The 21,459-nt window shown below is 43.9% G+C and overlaps 1 protein-coding gene across 1 annotated transcript in view; it reads right to left on the bottom strand.

Moving 5' to 3' along the window:
* The window catches only part of USP46 (ubiquitin specific peptidase 46), a 57,738-nt gene that overhangs the window by 24,449 nt on the left and 11,830 nt on the right, over positions 1 to 21,459 (bottom strand). Inside the window, exons 2-4 of the mRNA XM_040625316.1 lie at positions 9,881 to 9,961; positions 7,120 to 7,333; positions 5,468 to 5,697 (exon numbers count right to left, since the gene is read on the bottom strand). Coding sequence (XP_040481250.1) covers positions 5,468 to 5,697; positions 7,120 to 7,333; positions 9,881 to 9,961 — 525 coding nt within the window. The remainder of the gene's footprint in view (positions 1 to 5,467; positions 5,698 to 7,119; positions 7,334 to 9,880; positions 9,962 to 21,459) is intronic.

The following is a 21,459-nucleotide window of genomic DNA, read 5'->3' as shown; positions in this document are numbered from 1 at the left end:
ATCTTATGAACCAAGCAAAGAACAACCAAAGGAGCCCTAAGGCTAGGCTGGAAAATCCCCAGGCCGCAGTTCTGAAGTGCCTCGATCAAGGTTATACGGGAAAGTGTGCACTGAATTACCCCCCTTAAAATAGTCTCTCCAAGTGTATTGCAGGGTGAAACTGTTTGTCTCCGTAAATCTCTCAGTTGACATTTGCACTGCATTCACAAGCAACATTTACAACGGGTGAGACCAAGGGGGAAAAAAATCATATTTTCTGAAAGCCAGAAGGAGGGCACAAAGCGTTTTGCGCAATTGGAGGAACCAGCGGCTGGGGTGGCTACAATGGCAAGGCTCCCCGCTCCCCCGGGGGCTAATTTGCAGCAGAGGATCTAGCAGAGCTGAATCCCACTGTGAGCTTTCACAAGGGTGACTGAAGCACCATCTAAACGCTGCTCGCCTGCCTCGGGCAGAGGACAGTACTCAAAGGGGGCCCCATATTTCTCATCCTGGGAAAGAAAACTTAAATGGTAGGTCTTCTTTTACACTAAGTCCTCAAAAACAGCCTGCAGGCTATGGATTTTCTTAGAAAGTAGAGGGCTTTTCTAACAATTAGAGCTTTCTAAAAATGGAATGCATCGCCCAGAGAGATTGAGTTCCCCATCTCTGGTCAGAGGCCAGCAGATGCTGGTGACCAACTGGCTAGGATGTCACAGAAGGGACGCGGGCACTGGCAGGGAAGGATTGGATGACTCGTAGGATCCCATCCAGTTAAAGGATCTAAGAAATGGAGGTGATTACCTAAGCAACACCAGAGAAAACTCCTGCCTCAAGTCTAATCACTTTAAGAAATAAAAAATACAGGGATGCCTGGGTGGCTGAGTCGGTTAGGCATCTGCCTTCAACTCAGGTCATGATCTCGGGGTCCTGGATCGAGCCCCACATTAGGCTCCCTGCTCAGCGGGGAGTCTGCTTCTCCCTCTGCCTCTTCCTCGCTCGTGCTCTCTCTCTCTCTCAAATACATAAAATCTTAAAAAAAAAGAAATAAAAAATACAGGTTTTTCAGAGCATGCCATCCTCCATAAAGACAGACTCATACATTCGCTTTTACTTCCACAAACCAAGTATAATGGTTGGAATCCTGTTATAACAAACTATGGCATCACCCAAAAGTTTTTTTTTTTTTTTAAGATTTTATTTATTTATTTGATAGAGAGCAAGACAGGACGAGCAGAGGGACCAGCAGAGGGAGAGGGAGAAGCAGGCTCCTCACTGAGCAAGGAGCCCAACACGGGGCTCGATCCCAGGACCCTGGGATCATGACCTAAGCTGAAGGCAGATGCTTAACCAACTGAGCCACCCAGGCATCCTGCCATCATCCAGAAGTTTTGAAGGGGATCTCTGGGTACAGACGTCACATCTAATGGTAACCCTCCAGGAAAGTAACAGGCTAGGTGATAGTTTCTGCCATACAAATATTTGAGGGTGCATTATTTGCGTTTGTTGGGATCGAATAACCTGTTCATAGATAAAAGAAACTACAAATGTGACTAAGCCTATCATCTGAGCCTTCCTGAAAACTCCTACCGAGTTTTCCACAGGATGGTTTTAGTAACTGTGTTAATTTCAAAGATAACCAAAAGGACCAGCCCAGCTACACCGTCTGCTGCAGGTTTCCCGGCTAACCATAGAAATGCACCACCCCACTGTTCTGGTTCCTGTGTCATAAGCTCATAGGGTACTCTGTACTTCTCCTTCATAGCATTTTACAATTGTCATGACAAAACTCATTATACACTTTGTTACTAATGTCTGTCTCCCATGTGAAAGTTCCAGAAAGGCAAGGCTCTCACTGTATCCTCAGTATCTGTGCCTTTACACAGCAGGTGTGAGGCAGGGGGAGGTATTTACGGAATAAAATAATACTCAGTTACACAGCCACTATATTACCCAAAGTGAAGCCATCTAGGAAGAGTAAGTATAGACAGCAATGTGGAGAAATGAGAATGATCATACACTGCATGTGTAAAATGGGACAAGCACTTCGGGGATTTGAAATTTTCTGATAAGCATACCATAGGACCTAAAAAAATATAGAGAAAAAATATAGATAGATAGATTTATGTACACTTGATTGCATGCATTGGAATGGTCACAGCAGCATTGCTCATAGTTGCGCCAAACTGGAAACAACCAAATATCCACCAACAGTGAAATAAACTAGTGAACTGTCATGTATTCGCGCATGGAATACTATACGGCAATGAAAAAGAATGAAAGCATCATGCAACAACACAAATGAATCTCACAAGGGATACTCAACAAAAAAGCAAAACCAAAACACAGTACACAGAGGAATACACATTGTATTATTTCATTCATATAAAGACAAAAGACAAGCCAAACTGAACAATGTGTTTTAGGGATACAAAAATAAGTTGCAAAATCTACCAAACAGTCAAAGAACAGACAGATTGCTATTAGTTGGACCGGATAGTAACATGGAAGAGGCAAGCGAAAGGGCAGAAAATCCAGTAAGAAGTTACTGCAATTTAGCAGAGATTGCCAGTCAGGAGCTGAGGGGCGCCCTGAGCCAGGGTGTGAGCAGTGGGAACTGAGAGAAGTAGAGGATGAAAAAGAGATACGACATACAGAACTTGGTGACAGAACAGATGCAAGAGGAAGATGAGGATGGTGCCAGGAATACTCCCTTATTAAAAAGAGGGAAGAAAGAAAAAAAAAAAGACTATAAATCTGCAAATTATAATATTTACAATATGGCCCTGATTTTGATGTTTAAAAGGGAATTAAGTTATTCTAAAAATACATTTGGTATCAAGAAGAATAAAAAACTGCAATGGATTTAAAACATCTGAAATGTTAAAAATTACGAGTTTATCACAAAACAATAACACAAAAGAAGGAAAAGGAGATGAAGTATTCCATAAGTTCCAGCAATGTTGGGAAAGTGGTAAAAAATTAACTAAGGCAAAGATGTAAATTGCAGTCTCCAGAGTAACCTCTAAGAGAATTTGAAACTAACAATACAGTAGATGCAAAATATTAAAAAATTATTTCATTGGGGCGCCTGGGTGGCACAGCGGTTAAGCGTCTGCCTTTGGCTCAGGGCGTGATCCCGGCGTTATGGGATCGAGCCCCACATCGGGCTCCTCCGCTATGAGCCTGCTTCTTCCTCTCCCACTCCCCCTGCTTGTGTTCCCTCTCTCGCTGGCTGTCTCTATCTCTGTCGAATGAATAAATAAATAAAATCTTTAAAAAAAAAATTATTTCATTGATACAAAAGAAGGCAAGAAAGAAAAAAGAATAGAAAATAGGGTTAAATAAAGACAGAGTAGGATGGCAGAAACATACTGCCATTTTACTGTACCTGTTAACAACACAGGATGCTTCCAGAATGTGGGAAATTCTACAGGACAAACATGATTTCTTCAATAACGAAATTGCAAGGAAAAAAGGAAGGGAGGGGGAGCAGTGGGTGGTAACTTATAGACTGAGACATAACTGGTTAAAGGCAGTCTGTGGATGATGTTTAGATCCTTACGTGAATTAACCAACTGCTAAAAAAAAATATGACATAATCAGAGAAACCTGAACACTAAGTGAATAATGATTTAAAGGAATTATTTTTAGGTGTGATAATGGTACTGTACTTTTGTTTAAAAAAAAAAAGATGTCCTACCTTTTAGAGATATGTAACAAAGTGATGAAGAAACTATAAATGAAATGATAAGTTATCTGAGATTTGCTTAAAAATGACCAGGTTGGCAAGGGTGGGGGAGAAGGCATGAAACAAGAAATGATCGAGATGGGCCGACGTGTTAACAAGCATAGTAATACCCATATGGGATTTACTCTACTCTTCTACTTCTGTATTCATTCGGATTTTACCGGAATATAAAATATAAAGGGACAGAAGGAGAAAGGGAGGGAGGAAAGATCTCTAGATAGAAAAGTATGTGTAGAGAATGTTTTGGCAGGATATATTTCAAAATGTTCAAGTGGTTCTCTCTGGGCAAATGTGATCACAATTTTTAGAAAATGTTTCAAATTTATCATCTCTGGGTGGGGAGATCACTGGTAACTTTTACTCTCTTTTTTCTCTTTTTGCTTAGCTATATTTTCTAGTTGTTTCTACAATGAACAAATCAGAATGTTGATTTGAAAACTGTTTAAAAGGACAGGAGAAAGACTGCCAAAAAACAAAGAGCCTCCCACTTATATCCACATCTTAATCATTTCTGGGTCCTAGTTCCTTTGCAAAAACTAATGAGAGGTACTCGCTCTCTCTTCCAGAAAAATGCACAATCCTACAGAATTTTTCCTATGATGTAAAGAAACTCTGAGACTGCTAATGAACTCAGAGATTTGCTATGTTGTTAGTAGTTATAGTAAACAGTAATAGCTGACATTTATTGCATATTTGCTACGTGCCAAGCACGGCTCTGTGTGCTTTCCAACTGTTAACTCATTTCATCCTCCCAAACGACTCTATGACATAGGTGCTCTCATCGATCCAATTTACAGATGAGGAGAGTGAAGACAGAGAGGTTGAATAATATGCCCAGTCACCCATAACTAAGGCACAGGAGAACCGGCATACAAACTCAGCAGTCTGGCTCTAAAGCTGGGCTTTTTTTTTTTTTCTTTTTTTAATAAAGATTTTATTTATTTGACAGAGAGAGAGAGAGACAGCCAGCAAGAGAGGGAACACAAGCAGGGGGAGTGGGAGAGGAAGAAGAAGGCTCCCAGCGGAGGAGCCTGATGTGGGTCTCCATCCCAGAACGCCAGGATCACGCCCTGAGCCAAAGGCAGACGCTTAACGACTGAGCCACCCAGACGCCCCTAAAGCTGGGCTTTTAAGCACCAAATTATGAGGCCACTCACAGAGTTAAATCAAATATACCAAGCAAACGCGACATCCTGAGTCATGCTCCAGAGACCACGTCTTCGAATTCAACTATAGTAAGTGCCTACTGTGTGCCAGACTCATCCAAACACATGAGCCCGCCCAGCCCTGGCAACAGCACCGTAAGGGACTCGCCAAACGCCCAGCTAACTGCAGTGGAATCAAAAGCCAAGCCCGACTTCCAACTTCAAGTTCACCAACCCACAGCTGATTCCTTTAAGTTGGGGAGACGGTCTATTCTATGTCTCGCATGAGCAAAATCCAAGACAACTGGTGGAGTCCAGTTTAACAGTTCAATTTGTGGACCTTCAAATTTGCCCATGACTCAAAGCAATCCAGTTTTTGAGACTTTCCCCTCATCTGTCTGCTTTAGCCAGCAGAGACACCTTGGATGGAGACATGCTTCCAAAAGTTTGCCCCTGGGGCTCCTATACATCAACAGAATCATCCGCATATACCGTGGACGACTGCTGGGCGCTGCAGACCACAGCACACTCATGCAAAACAGAGCCTGTACAAGTACGCACAAGCAAATCACACGAAAGCCCTCTCAGTGCTTACAGTTTCACAGTTCAAGCATCGAGTTTCATTGGTCAGCGTTCCCTGAAAAATCTCATGGACCCAGGTGAGTTCTGGTTTGTTATTCTCTGCAGGTTCATTCATGTTGCCATTTTTTAATTTTCCGTTTTGTTTTTCCTGTTTCTTCTCTTCCTGCAGGATGTCCGCAATAGTGTTTAGCAAATAATTTAAAAACTCGTGAGCATCCTGCTGCATGTAGTTATCAAAGAGATCTGGAAAAGAGAAGGTCATTATTTCAACCTCTGGTTCTTGAAAAGCAAAGAAAATGCTGAATTCTACGTGCCCACTTCAATTTTTATATTGAAATGTCAAGTGGACAGGTAGCACAGATAAGATTCATCTCTATTTTGCAACTTTAATGGGTACACTGTAGAAGAATTTTTGTTCATTATCCTTTTCTCTACCACTCACCAAGAACTACACTTACCCTATCTCCCTAAAGTCATCACGTATATAAAATGCAACCAAAATTTTTATTTATCCTACAGAACACCCCAGAAATGATTTCACGGGTTCGCTGATAAAATATCAATATTTAATATGACGTGACTGCCAACGATCAATTATTCATTCTGCAATTTATCTAGAGCAACTGGGGTCTCTTCCCAAAGATCATATTAAACCCCGGACCAGACTGGAAGCAGTTTAGATGAAACACACCTGGGAGATGGGGGATACGTGTATCTATCTGATGGTGTTCTGAAACCAAATACAAACGACTCCAGAAGCCTACTGCTGTTCCCTGCCATAAGGACAAACCATCAAGAGATGCGTGCAGCTGTGAAACGTCATTATTAATCATGTTCGCCACGAGGCTCGGGAGTGCTCTGCTTCCCGCTCACATTATTTTTATTCTGGTACGTATAAACTACAACAACTTTAAAAGACAGCAATCAAATTAAATGAGACTTTATAAAACAAACATCTGATTAACTGTGCAAGTCTGCTGGAGTAAGCCGGAAATCTAGGATAAACACAAGTTGCCATATCAACTACTTCTAGTCGTAGAAATTACCAACGCAAAGCTTCTGGAATAACTGAGTCTCTACTATCACTTTTCCCGAAAAAGAAGATAGGAAAACCAGAAATGGAAAAAAAAAAAATCAGGTGACAGCAGGGCATTTTTATAATATAAAGATATCAATTTAATATCTTTCAATGGTCGTAGGCAAAAGTCAGAGGTATTATTCTTAAAACAGCAAAGGCTCTGATTAGAGAATATACATTTACTTTAATCACTTATGACAAGTTTGTAAGAGTACTATTTTATTCCATTATTGCACCAACCTATTTATTCCAATCAGCGTTCTGCTTAGAAGGCTGCCTTGGGCAATTTCTCTCGCGCAACGGTCCTACCCAGAAAAAACTCCTCCCAATGTGGGGCAAATAAAAGACCATTCCAAAATGGAATGATAAATCTGAATTGATAAGCATGTTTTTTACCCAGCTTTATTTTATGTTTACGAGGTGGGAAAGGAGAATTACAATTTCTTTTTAAAAAAAGTGATTTTCGAGTAGTTGGCCAAACTCTTTACCCCTTTAAAAAAAAAAAAAAAAAAGGAAGAGGGGAGAGTCATGTGGAGCAGCCACGGAACTATGCATTCTTACTTCAGACCCTTACACACATTGCTCACCGTTCTCCTTTCTCAGCCGCGAAATGAACTTCTTTGGTGGGATCACGCCAACCTTCTTCTTCTGTGTGGCGATGCTGTGGAAGAGGTCTGCCAGGCACGTCAGTAAGTTTTCCTTCTTTTTTTGCTGGGCCTTGTATGCCAGCACATTCTCCCGGAACGGCCGGCAGAAGTACAAGGCCTGAAGCACGGAGTTACAGTAGCACGTATTTCCGAACTGCCAAAGGACAACAGGGATGTTTCAGCTCGTGGTCCGGAGACGTCCAGCCCCCAGGAACCGGCCCAGATTTCCCAGTAGCAGCATCCCGCCATGTTAGAGACTAGTAAACCACCTGCAACGCCAGGGACTATCTGAGCAACAGGGAAATGAATACAAGTTTACATCAGCCTGGGGCCTCTCCGGCCCAATAAAAGTCCCTAAAATGATAAGCACTGAGCCTTGATTTAAAAAAAAAAAATCTAAGGAGACCTTCTGGTGGTTAAAAAAGAGAGAGAAAGGAGAAAAATGGACATAATATGGCGACCCAGGAAAGTAGCTGTCTAAGAGAGGTCACAATGCAACACATGGAAACTCCTACAACAGAAAATAAAAATCCAAATCAGAAAGAAATCCAGGAACCAGGAACCACTTGCCTTAACTACACGGGAACTTGTTTTAGTTTTTCTCTTTAGAGATTAGCTAGTGCCCCTGCGCGTTGCTTCAGAACACATGTCCTCACTTTCTCCAGGGCAACGGAGGCAAAGAGATGCCCCCCCGAGGTCATCCCACCGGCTTCTTCCCCTCAAACTCCTCAGTCACCCTCCATCTCGTTTCTGCCAAGATGGCAAGCGTCCCAACACAACAGCGCTCAGTTCCTGGTCTCCTACATAATCCCATTAGGGCCCACACCATATTTTGTTCCTCTCAAAAACCATGGATACTCAGATTATGATGAAAGAGATGTCATCATCTCACTGGTTTCCAACCAACTGTGACACCAACTCTGGGGAAGAACACAGCTGCGACGATCCCTATCCCTTTAGAATTTTCCACACACACGAAAATGAAAAGGAAAAAATTTAAAGAAATCACAAGATTAATAACATAGCTTTCAAAATGCTGTGTAAGATTAAAATAGAACCTGAACATCTTCTCAAGACTGGGTGTTGGCTTGTGTGTCATTTTCCCAAGAGTGAGACAGATGCTCCGCCATACTTAATGTGACATTTCTACGCATGCTAAGACAGAACATTTCCTATTTTTACATATTTTAATCTACTTTGACACAATTATGTAATAGGAGACAAACCTCTTTTTAAAGAGAAGCTGGAACTTTCATGAATTACCATTGGAAGTGAACATAAATGAAGCTATTAATAAATTTAATCTCACAATGCTTCCACAAACTAGGAAATAGCCTTAATTCTTTTTTCTCCCCATTTGTATTTTCCCTAGCTCAAGCAGAATTTCTCACAACTTGAGTGACTATCTTCATAGAGCTAAGCAGAGACCTGTGCATAATGGCTAAAAAAACTATTAAAATTAGAAGTCAGTATTTTGCCAACACAATGCCCTATATTCTAGTACTTTAGACTTCCTTCTTAAAGCCTTTTCCCTTGGACTCAGTGTCTCCACCTTTACCTAGACACCCTTTAGTAATGCCTGGCCTCGATCCAGGGAGTGACTCCTGGGAAAGAAAAGGAACCAACATTCACTGAGTGTCCACAGTGTGCTTCAGCCTCACGTCAGGATCTTCAACAGGAGCTCTCACGGATCCTTCACTATAACCCAAGAGATAGATGTCGTACGGTCTCCATTTTACAGATGGGGAAACGAAGGCTCAGTGAGGCCAAGTGACTTGCTCCAGATTACACACAGCTAGTAAACAGCACGGGCACAATTCAGACTTAGGTCTGCATTACTTTAAGGCCAATGTTTTTTCCATTAGCCACAAGTGGCATTCACTCGCTGCGAATATTTTTCTAGCTTCCCCAGTGGAAATTACTCCCTGTTACACTTGGGTACGGACAGATTCTGCTCAGAGCAGTTATTCCAGAAAACCCGGTACTTATGAGTTAACACCTGATGCGTGGAAAACCTTCGTGCCAGAGGGAAAGGATCAGGTGAGGAAGAAAGCGCGCAACAGTACTGGATAATACTTCCTTACTACTTAGTCATAGCCAACTTACCAAGGAAGCAGAGCCTGCTTAGTGTGGCCATACACAGGGGAGCCACTGCTGAGCACAGATAAAATGAGGCCAAGGAATTCTGAGATACACTGGTCCTGGTTTTCCCCCCACAACCCACCCGTTTTAAGCACCACTGTCAAGTTATATTGTTAAAGAGTTGCTGGTGATGAGCTGGTAACACTGTTGAAGTGTACTGGTTGTACTGATGCATACTGAAACAAAGAATGCCCAAGGAGCTCGTCCAGATGATACAAGCAGATCTGGCCATAAAGTCTAATAAAACTGCTCCAAAAGTTATATGTACAAAGGATATCTCATAAGCAGAGAGGGGCAAGTGAGAATCCGACCCAACAATGCAGTAATTAAATCCTTTTTTCTGGGACAACTGACGCTTTTAAAAACTGGACTAAACTTCTCCCTCCCCAACATTTGCCATAAAAACTGGACTAAACTTCTCCCTCCCCAACATTTGCCATTCCTAGGAACTAAGGCACGTGAACAATTACTTAAAAATCGGTAATAAGGAAAACTGTCATGGAGTTGCTTCAAGTATTCTAAAACATTCGATAAAAATAATACATTTTTGAATACTTACGTTGACCAATCCAAAGTAGTGTTCATTGATTGGAAACTGCTCTGGACCAATGTCTTTTTCCAGAGCAGAGGCATTGGTGCCCTAAAAGAGAAAAATAAAAGTTCTGTTGTAGGTGAAATGGACAACAGACTCTTAGGAGAGTCCACTATTGATCCCCCCGGTCCTCATGGTGGTTGGTGATGTTCGTGCTAGGAAAAAGGTGTCAGAAGTAAATCAGTAACTGAGTTAATAATGTCAGCCTTATTCTTCTCCTCATCCACCTTAATCATCCCTTCAAACCTGTTCTACTTGGCTTCGATTATCTTCTACTAGGAAAGCTGGTTTGAGATACGCAAATAAGCAAACTATCATTAAGAACTTGTGAATAAAACATGTTTAAGCTCGGCAGATTTTGTAACACTTAGTGGTATAAAGATTCATGCCCCCACTCTCTAAGTCAATTTTCTCATCTGATGAAGATTTCTTGTGTACCCACTATGTGCCAGGCACCGTTCTAGGCACGACACTGTAACAGTGAACGAAACAGACAAGGAAGCCCACTCTCATGGAGCTCACAATGCGGCAGATGAAGATGGCTGGAAAGAAAAAGCAAATACGCCAGACAGTACACTGGAAAGTGGTAAGTGCAGCGACGAAAAATAAAGTAGGAAATGAGGGTGTGGACCTCAGGGAGAAGGGGTGGAGGAGAGGCATGGGCGGGCTGGAGAGTAGATAGTTAAAGCTTTAAATGGGATAGTCAGAGAAAAGCCTACCCGGGAAAGTGAAATGTCCAAGGAATATTGTGAATGAGGGAGCAATACGCTTTAAAACCCAACACTTCCCAAATGCATCAAATTGGTAAGTCATGTGAGGCCAAGTTTAATGCTCCAACAAGATGGGGGAAGTTACTGGGTAGTCCCACTACGTGCCGGGGACTGCACTGTTTATTCTCACAACAATCCTACAGGTAAGTACAATTATAATCCCCATTTAACAAACAGGAACATAAGGTTTACGACAGTTAAAAATTTGCCCAAGAACCACAGTCAGTAAGTGGCAGAGCTAGGACTTAAACCCAGGAGTCACAGTTGGGAGCGCACGATCTTAACAAATGCTATGCACAGCAACCATATCGAATAAACCGCTAAAGGCCAAGTGGCCACAGCAATACTATACCGATCACCACTGCTCCCCAAAGGCCCAGACAAGTCTGCTGGGATGAGGAAAAGTGACCAAAGTTCAGTCCAACAAGGTCAGCAGTTTGGGCAGGGGGGAGGTCAGGCTCCACATCAACCCATGGCTCTGCCACCATTCCACAGCCTTCTCACATCCTCAGGCTATCACAGAAGACCCAGTTCACAGAATCTCAAAGATGAGGGGACAGGTATTATAGAAAGGAAGAGACACCACTATGTTTTATAAAATATAAATCTGTTGCTGCTACTTATTCTTGATTCGTATAACTGGCATCTCCTCTCACAGGAAGAGAGGGCCGAGAACCAGTCAAAATGGTCACTTGTCAACAAGAAAATGTTAAATACAAAATGACCCAATTTTAAGTAAACAGAACCACAGCAGAAATGGCAGTTCCATCCCCTTGTCATAATATCCTGCTTTCCCGTGTCTTCTACGCCCATTAGACGGCCCACCAAGCTGAACTCCTTTTCCTGTCGTCTGAGACTTTGAGTCCAGTGGTCACCTGTGCGTTCGACAGTTTCACTATCTTTTCGTGTGTGTGTGTGGTTTTCATCAACAATAACGCAACCCCATACACAACACTGAATCTTTTAAATAATACTTACCATATTATAGCAGGATTTTATGGTATAGACACAAATCACTAAAATCTTTCAAAAAAGCTACATCTCAATCATCAATCAATATAAATAATGCATATTAAATACACCCACAGCCATATCTGAAGCAACATTAGAATATATGGCTTAGAGCCCAGGAGGAATGTCAGATATAAAAGTATAGCACATGGAGACAGAGCTCATTAAATCTCTCTTTATGAGGTAGCCATATATTCAAGTTAATCCATGATTTTTGCTATTCAGGAATTCTTGGATCGAGTCTGCTTTTTTCTACCTATCTGAATACGTTCCCACTGGAGGGGGAGTTGGGGACGTGATTACTCATATGAAAGGCAATGTTTAAGAGAAATAACCTGTTCAAAACACCTGCCCTTCTGAGGCCCACGTCTAGCAGTGCTTGCAAGGCCCTTCCTGTCTCCTCTTCTTGGCTGCCCTCCACTCACAGAAGTCCTACCTTTATTCCCCATCTCCTGCCATCATCTGGGGTGGTCTCCATCCCCATGTGGAAGAGCAGTCCCACAGCCTGCTCTCTCAGTAGCTGGATGTCCTATTTTCCAGCTGTCTTTTACTCCACTCCACTCTAGTGCCTCACTCCCAAAGACGTACTCTGCATCTGGTACTGCCCTGAAGTCGATCCAGGCTCAGCCCTGCCTGCTGGATTCCTGAAGCATCCCAACACCCCAGCTCCATTCACTCCCCAGAACCTCTCACTCCTTTCTTATTCAGCTTAAGAGTCCAGGGATCATGATTTCCGCTGCTCTTACAAACAACCCTAACCTTGTCCTTTGGGCACACCACCTAGCAAAAAACCAACCCAGTAGGAACCAAATTGTCCACTTTCTCTGAACATATACACCCACACAGATGTGCAATGCTAAATGGAAGTCACACAACCAAGTGGACTGGATTCACCCGAATTCACCGAAGTAGACCTGAATGTGTCCTGCTCCCGACAATGTCTCTCCAGGGCACTCATGCACTCATTCTCCATGCCATGATGACTATTTCCAACTTCCCCGGAGCTCATCAAAACTTCCAGTCCCCTAGATCTCCTTTGTGTCTCTCACTGGCATCTGACTCAAAAGGGAAAAATTTTTTTTTAATTGAATGAAATTAAACCAGCAGAGAAGAACTCCCTTCATTTCACTCCCAAACCTTCCAACCTATGTCCCTCTGTTAAGGAGACCCCTCTCTCGTCCAAACCGATCTCTCCTCTATGGTTAGATCCTTCCCATCAGAATTGAACGTACCTGTCGTGAAGGCTTGTGGCAGGTGCTGACACCATGTCATTTCTGCCCAGTGCTCTGACTGTCAAAGTGAAGAATTTAGCATGCCTTAGTGCCCCTCCCACTAAAAATACATATGTGCACACTCTCCCACACCTCTCCCCCAGTGACCTCCCCCAGTGTCACCGTCCCATCATAGCTCAACTTCTTTAAAGAACTCTCTACTCTGAAACAACTACATGTGAGTCAGATAACTTCTAAACTTTGTTTTAAATAATCCAGTGGTGAGGGGCACCTGGGTGACTCGGTTAAGTATCTGCCTTTGGCTCAGGTCATAACCCCAGGGTCCTAGGATCGAGCCCTGCTCAGCGGGGAGCCTGCTTCTCCCTCTCCCTCTGCCACTCCACCCTGCTTGTGCTCTCTCTTGTGTGCCTGCACGCTCTCTCAATCAAATAAATAAATAAATATCTTTAAAAAAAATAATCCAGTGGTGAGTTGGGGAGAAGTGAGGACACAATTGCGTTGTTGAAGCTGAATGCTTGGTACATGGGGCTCCTTAAACCATTCTGTTTACATTTTAACACGTACGTGTAGAGGCAGGGTAATGGTCCTCCAAAGATGTCCATGTTCTAATCTCCAGAATTTGGGGATTACCTTGCATGGCAAAGGGAGATTCAGGTTGTAGATGGGATTAATTTGCCAATCAGCCGAGCTTAAAATAGGGGGACTGTTCCGGGTTCTCTTGGTGGGTCCAATGTTATCACAAGCATCCTTAAAAGTGGGAGACAGAAGCAGAATGACAGATCAGAGTGATGACGTGTGTGAAGGACGTACCCGGCCTTTGCCAATTTCGAAGATGAAGGAAAGGGGTCAGGAGCCAAGGAACACAGGCAACCTCTAGAAACTGGAAAAGGCAAGACAGTCTCTGCTAGAGCGTCCAGGAAGAACACAGCCCTGTACTGCCTTCATGTTAGCTCAGGGAGGCCCATTTCAGATCTCTGACCTCCAGAACTGTAAAATGATAAATCTGGATGGGTAAGGCACAGAGTGAATGGTAACATGTTATAGCAGCAATAGGAAACTAATACAATTTGCTAGAGATTGTCCATGACACTCTGTAAGACTTGTCTCTCTTTCTTCACCTTCACATCTCTCACCTGAATTCTACCCCCACTTCATCCCTGATGTGCTCCAAACACTGCCAACTCCAGGGGGCACCTTGAGCTGCTGGCCTTCTCCAGGCACTGAGGCCCTCATCCCTCTTCTCCATGCTTCTCTAGGGTCCAGGCAATAACCACTCATGGGGCCTCAAGCAGCAGCTACCATTTCCAACTTCATCTTCATCCCAGAAAACTTACTTCTGAGCTCATTCAGACTGGATGAGTATTAACATGGCTTCTCTCACAGGCCCCCAAAACCAGTCTATTCCAAACTAGAGCATTCCCTTCTCCTTCCCCCCAAATCCAACCTTTTCCTGGTGTTTCCCCACAGAGTAAATGACAATGCTGCCTCCTTCCTGGCCAACACTAGATCTAGCTTGGGGGTCCTGCCCAACCCACCCACCACCATGTCTTTGGGTTCACTCTCCTTCAATCTCTCAGGGCCATTCGCTTCTCTTTAATCTCCTGTCACCACCAGCAAGGCCAGGCCACTGGCATCTCTCACCTGAATTATGACAGCCTCCTAAGTGGCCTCTAAAACCCATATGCCCACCTCTAACCCCACGTCAACATGTCAGCACAAGTCAGCTGTCAACATGGCAGCACAAATATTCTTTGTAAATACAAATCTACTCTAAAACCACCAGCGACTCCCCCTGCTGTCTCCATAGTCACCTCTTGCCACCCACTGCTTGGCCTGTCACAGCGGCCTTCGTGCCATTCCTCACACACCCAGGCACACCTCAAATTCCATCCCACCCACTACCTGAAGGCTCTCCCCCAGCTTCTTCACCTAGCTGTACCCCATCATCCTTCTCAGCGAATTCCTCACTGACCACCCTGAGGCTCCGGGCGTGCCTGTCACAGAAAGAATAATGGCCCCTCAAAGATGTCCGCACCCTAATCCCTGGAGCCTGTGAATCTCTGACCTTACATGGCAAACAGGACTGTGCAGGTACGATTAATTTAAGGATCTTGAGATGGGGAGATGACACTGGATTATCTGGGTGGGCCCGGTGTAACCACAAGGGTCCACAGGGGAAGGAGGCAAGAAGCAGGAGTCAGTGAGGAGACGGGCCAACAGAAGCAGAGTTCCAAGGGGATGTGAAGGTGGAGGAAGGGCCCTGGGCTGTGGAATGTAGGCAGCCTCCAGAAACTGGAAAAGGCAAGGGAATGCATTCTCCCCTAGAGCCTCTGGAAGGTGTGCAGCCTAGCTGACACCTTGATTTTAGGACTTCTGACATCTGGAGCTCTAAGAGAATGAATGTGTCATTGGAAGCTACTAAGTATGTGGTTATGTTTTTACAGCAGCAATAGGAAACTTCACCCACACAACCCCCGCCTCCCACCCAGGGCACTTGTACGGCATCTATACCTAGCTGCAAGGGAGCCTGGCAAGTGCGGTCTTCACCCGAGCAGCTATGACTACCGAACATTAGAAATGGAAAATGGAGGGGCGCCTGGGTGACTCAGTCAGTTAAGCATCTGCCTTTGGCTCAGGTCATGATCCCAGAGACCTGGGATCGAGCCTCCTCCCCTGCTCGACGGGGAGTCTGCTTCTCCCTCTCCCTTTGCCATTCCCCCTGCTGTTCTCTGTGTGTGTGTGTGTGTGTGTGTGTCAAACAAATAAATAAAATCTTTAAAAGAATAGAAATGGAAAATGGATATTGAGAGAACAACCAGCAGTCAATGTCTCAGAGGGTCCTCACGGCAAGGTTTGTAACAGAAAAAAAGTTAGAAACAACTTGAATTGGTTAAAACGTTATAGTAATCCATATGATGGAATACCATGCAGCTATTTAAAAAAGTAAAGTTGCGGGGAGCCTGGGTGGCTCAGTTGGTTAAGTGTCCAACTCTTGCTTTCAGTTCAGGTTGTGATCTTGAGGTTGTGGGATCAAGCCCCACGTCGGGCTCTGCCCTGAGCTCATAATCTGCTTCAGATTCTCTCTCTCCCTGTCTCTGCCCCCCTCCTGCTCCCTCATGCGTGCTCACAAATAAATAAATCTTTAAAAAAAAAATAGTAAAGTTGCCACACAGGTACTGCTATGAAAATCTGTCCAAGATACAGTAATAAGTTAAAACATGTGAGAGAATGACAGTGCGTAGGCCAATACTGGAAATGTCATTCATTAATCAACAGACAGTGAGCCCTGCTTTGTGCCCAGCACTTGACCCTGGGACCCACGTGGGAACACAGGAGACCAGGCCTGCCTGCATTCACTGCCTCCCTGCTCACGGAAGCCCCTTCAAGAATCCCAGAGAAATTATTAACACTATCACCAGGGTCTAGAAGTGGGGCTGGGAGATGAGGAGGTCACCAAGGGGCTTCTCATCTTCTCTTCCCAACATTTATGTGTTTTACTCTGAGCATATATTATTTTTGTCATATAAAAAGTTTAGTAAAAATTAGCCAACTAATATCCTGCAGACCAGTTATCTAAAGCCCACAGCATGTAATTCAGACTGTATTTGGCCATTTTCTTCCTCCCAGTAGGACTTTGCCTTTGGTTCTGGTCACTCCCCTCTCTTGGCCTTGGTTTCCTGGCTGCGAGGGGAGGGTAGCTGGTATCCAGCCAACCTACTGCTCGCAGGGGGCGGGGAGAATGAAGCAAAACCCAGAATGTCATCAGCACGATGTAAATTGCAAGGTACACTACAAACCCGAGAGCCTACACTTCTGCTCGCCCCCCGCACAGAAGCACAAAAGGCGAAGTGGAGGGCACAGAGCATAACTGCTCCATGACCAGATGCTGAACAAAAAACTCCTCTGTGGTGGTAAATCACAGGGTCTGGAGGTATAGAAACACAGAGATCTTATTTCCATCAGTAAAAAATTTGGTAACCTTTGAAAAACAATGTGCCACGCTTTATTAAAAATAGAATCTGGGCTGGGACAAGTTCCAACAAGAAGACTGTAATGTTAGCTCTTCAAAGCCCTTCTGAGAGCAATTCTGTGACTGCCGAGGGGGGCTACAAAATCACCAAATAAACAACAACAACCGGGAATGATGAATCATAAATGCCTCCGATGGATAGAAAAAGGCAGTTCTTTTTAAAGCGATTTTAAAAGCAGTTTATAAGGAAAGCATATTAGAATTTCTTCCATGGGGGGATAAAAAGGACGTAGAATCTTGCTCAAGAGGATGATATAATCAGAACAACAGCACTGCAAGGTCTATAAAAGCCGATGAGAATATTGCCATAATATGGAAGTCCCTGCAGAGACCAGGAAGCGTCCCTGGAGATCCGCTAGACCCATTTCACAGACAAAAAACACCAAGGCCCAGAGAAGTAAGCCTCCTTGCCCAAGATAACCTCAGGACAGCCCATTTTTTCGCATCCTAGGAGAGGCAGCCTCTCTTTCGAGTTTGTACAAAGAAGGGACACACACAAAAAAGGCCGAAAACGACATGTAAGGATTCCTAAGTACACAGAGAACGGGTCATTAGTTATAAACCAGGAATTAAAATATATGACAGGCGAAGTGAATGTTGTTGCTGAAAACACATTTTTAGGTCTACGTTCAAAAGCCCATTCTACTTATCAAGTTAAGTTTTCAAAGTACAAACATACATAAAGACCTAGCTTTCACAAGGACTACTATTCCCTGGCTTCTGATGATTCAAGGTCATTCCTACAGCCTTACAGAGAGAGTGAAACACAAATGAGGAGATGCAGCCCAAGATCTCAGGATGAGTCAGGAGCCACCTGCCAGAATTCAAGGATGGTTGAGGAGGAGTTACGGCCACCCATCCCCCAGCTGTAATTAGTGATGATAACAACAATAGATAACACAAGTCATCCTTACTGGGTCCAGTCACTGACACAAGGACGTGATGTGTATTTTACTCCTTTAATCCTCACCTCACAATTTAACTCTCTGAAGTGAATGCCATTATTGTCCCCATTTTAAAGGTAAGAGAACGTGGACCCAGACAGGGTATGTAACTTTATCCAAGTTCACACAGCCAAGTGGTGGAACTGGGTTTGAACTCACACCAGTATGCTCCCAACCACAAAACCATACTGACTCTCAAGGAGGGTCGGGAGAATTCCATGATGGCAGAAATTGAAAACTTGAAGAGGTCACAAAGGTGTACAAGCAAACCCCTTACTCCAAGGCACCCCTTGAAATAGCCACAGTGAGCAGCACACCTGTCCTTTTCTGTAAAATATAGGATACTGAAACCTGTTTAAAGGAAATGTAAAATTGAGGCTGAAAGTCAGGAATAACTCAGGATGTAGTCAATAGGAAAATGGATTTTTCCTCCCCAAATGGTTTTAAGCTCTATGAATCTTTAACCAAACAGGAAAAGAAAGTAATATTAACTTTAACAAGGCAAAAGAGAAAACAGTATCAAAAAGCAGAAATGAGGGCACCTGGGTGGCTCAGTTGGTCAAGCATCTGCTCAGGTCATGATCCCAGGGTCGTGGGATCGAGTCCTGCATCTAGCTCCCTGCTTAGCGGGGATCCTGCTTTTCCCTCTGCCCCTCTCCCCTGCTCGTGCTCTGCTCTCTCTCTCTCTCAAAAATAAATAAATAAAATCTTTAAAATAAAGTAGAAATGAGTTCTAAGGGATAAAACATTTTATACCTAATAATGAAATAATGTGCAATCCTACTGCTCTAATTTCTAAATTTAGATATTGACAGTAATATAAGGAAAACAATGTAATAGAATAAGAACCTACCAGAAGAATGCATAATATATTTTTTTAGATTTTTTAAAAATTATTAAGTAATCTCTCACACCCAACATGGGGCTCAAACCCACAACCCTGAGCCAAGAGTCACACGCTCCAGGGACGCCTGGGTGGCTGAGTCAGTTAAGCATCCAACTCATGATTTCGGCTCACGTCATGATCTCAGGGTTGTGAGACTGAGCCCCCCATCGGGCTCCGTGCTCAGTGCAGAATCTGCTCGGGATTCTCCCTCTCCCTTTGCCCCTTCCCCCACTCATGCTCACCCGCTCGCTCTCTCTCTCTCTCTCTCTCCCGGAAAAAAAAAAAAAAAGTTACATGCTCCCCTGACTAAGCCAACCAGACACCCCAAAATATGTTATTAATATAGCTCACTCAATTCTTAGTGTTAAGATTATAACACGGGTGAGGGGGATGGGGAAGGGGGAGAGAAATGGTATGAATTATATAACAAGAGAAATTTTCTATTATTTTTAATCTAAAGCAAGCTGCAAACTATCTGTTATACCTCTAAAAAATAGAAATGCAGGCTGTAATTCTGAGCAAACTATCTGTTGTACCTCTGAAAGATAGAAATGCAAGCTGAGAACTAGTGTGGCCAGCTCCCTGGCTCCGTGAGCTAGCCCTCCCCCCCCCCCGCCCCCACCTTTCTTTCTCTGGCTACCTTCTCACCATTTTGCTTCAATGCCACTTCTTCAAAGCTCCCTTTCTTGACCTTTTTCTCTCACAGAATCCTGTATGTAACTTCATAAAACCTACCATGATTTGTAATAATATACTTGTGATTATTTAACATGTTTTTTCCCACTGAACCACAGGTTGGCAAGTGATGGTCCATGGACCAAATCTGACACAACTACTTTGTAAATAAAGTTTTATTGGAACGTGGTCACAATCATCCATTGATTTATTGTAGCTACTTTCACAATAGTAGAGTAGTTGTGACAGAAACATCATGGCCCAGAAAGCCCGATATATTTACCATCTAGCCCTGGACTGGAAAGCTTGCTAATCTCTACACCAGACCATAAACTCTATAAGGACACACTCTATTAAGTCTGATTGGTTTGCCAGGACCTAGCAGAGCATCTGGCATATAATAAGGCACTTACCTAAATTTGCTAATTGAATATTTGGCAAATAGGGGGGAAGGGTAAGTGGTATGTGGCACTCACTCAGAGACTTCATGTGTCTATCTTCACTTCACCTTGTCCACTAGCCCACGCCAGATCACATTTATTATCCCCGTCCTACTCGTGAAGAAATGCAGGGAACCTGCCCACAGTCGCTCAGCCTGTACAGGCAGAGACAGGACTCAAATATAGGTCATTCAGATTCAGAGCCCAGACTCCTGACCACCAGTCCGGGGAGATGAACTTTTCATTCATATTTTTAGTAATTCCAGAGCTGCTTCTGAGCATGTGCTCTTGGCTCTCGGTCACACATCACCTCATCACCTAACCACCAGGTGCGTGATACCCCAAGGTGGCTATGAATGCCCGTTCCGCTCAGATAGCAGAGGGGTCATCCAGTCCCAGTGAGCAACACTAAACAAAACTCTCCCTCCAGAAAAAAATCACTCCCAGGGACCCACTAGCCCCATTTCACAGCTAAAGGAAATGAAGTTAATGGGGGTTAAGGACCTTGCCAAGGTCAGGTGTTCCTATGAAGCAGAGGTCTGTTGTGAACCCGCGATCTAAATGCCATCACACTGCAAGCCCAACTCCGGGTGCAAGAGCACTCACCCGCCTCCCGGGCCTCCCCAGGCTTTCCCCGGGGGCCGTCATCCACAAGAAGGCACTTCAAGTACATTTCCATTCTGCACCATGGTAGCGTGTCATTTCCATGCCTTATAGGATATTGGGTAGGGAGAAATAAGCGAGAAAAAAATCTCAACATGACTTCATTTAATGATCATAACATAGAAACAAAAATGTCTGCTACTGAAGAAAGATGACCCTGGGATACATAATGATTCCAAGTCATCACGGGAAGGGACGTTAAAGAGCAGCTAGAGACTCTGGTTTGTAAAACAGCTCTCCACACGTCTAGCGACAGCGTAACAAAGTCCTCATGCAAAGAGAAAATTTCAACTCAAAAGCAGAACAAAAGATCCTGCTCTGTGTCTATCTTCTGGCTGAGGGGGGAGAAAAAGGAAATTTCACCCCCAGTCACTGAACTCAGGGCGCTAGAAGCAAAAACTCCTTCCCAATCCAACGTTCTGCAAAGCCACCAAGAATGCCGCCTTGCTTATGAGGTCTCTTAAGCTCCTACTGTACCCGGGAACCCCTCCCATCACATCACGTACCAGAAAAGCAGCACAGGTGGCACGGGATCCTGGCAAAGCCCCACGTCAAAGAGGACAATCTGCAAATTTGACTGATAGGGGCGTTTTCCACCCACCCAACCCCCACTAGTAATTCAAGCTCGAGGTCTTCCTCAATGAAACACCAGGACACCAGCATGCCATCACAGCACGGGAGAACGGAAGGTGTCCGTGTACCCGGGTGGGTCTGCATGGCACCCCTGCCCTCTGGATCAGTCCTGCACCATCAGACATATTTTACCTTAATGGAATGAAAGCATCCAGTACTGTGAAATAGAAAATATAAAATTCTGTACTTTCTTCTCTCATCCCCAAACAGGGTGGCAAGGGGAGAAAAGAGACGAGTAAGGAGTTCTTTACAGCAATATTAC

The sequence above is a fragment of the Ursus maritimus genome, unplaced genomic scaffold, assembly GCF_017311325.1.
Source record: "Ursus maritimus isolate PB19 unplaced genomic scaffold, ASM1731132v1 scaffold_8, whole genome shotgun sequence".
Lineage (NCBI taxonomy): Eukaryota > Metazoa > Chordata > Mammalia > Carnivora > Ursidae > Ursus > Ursus maritimus.
Note: the sequence above shows the minus strand (reverse complement) of the source record. Positions and strands in the feature narration are given on the sequence as shown.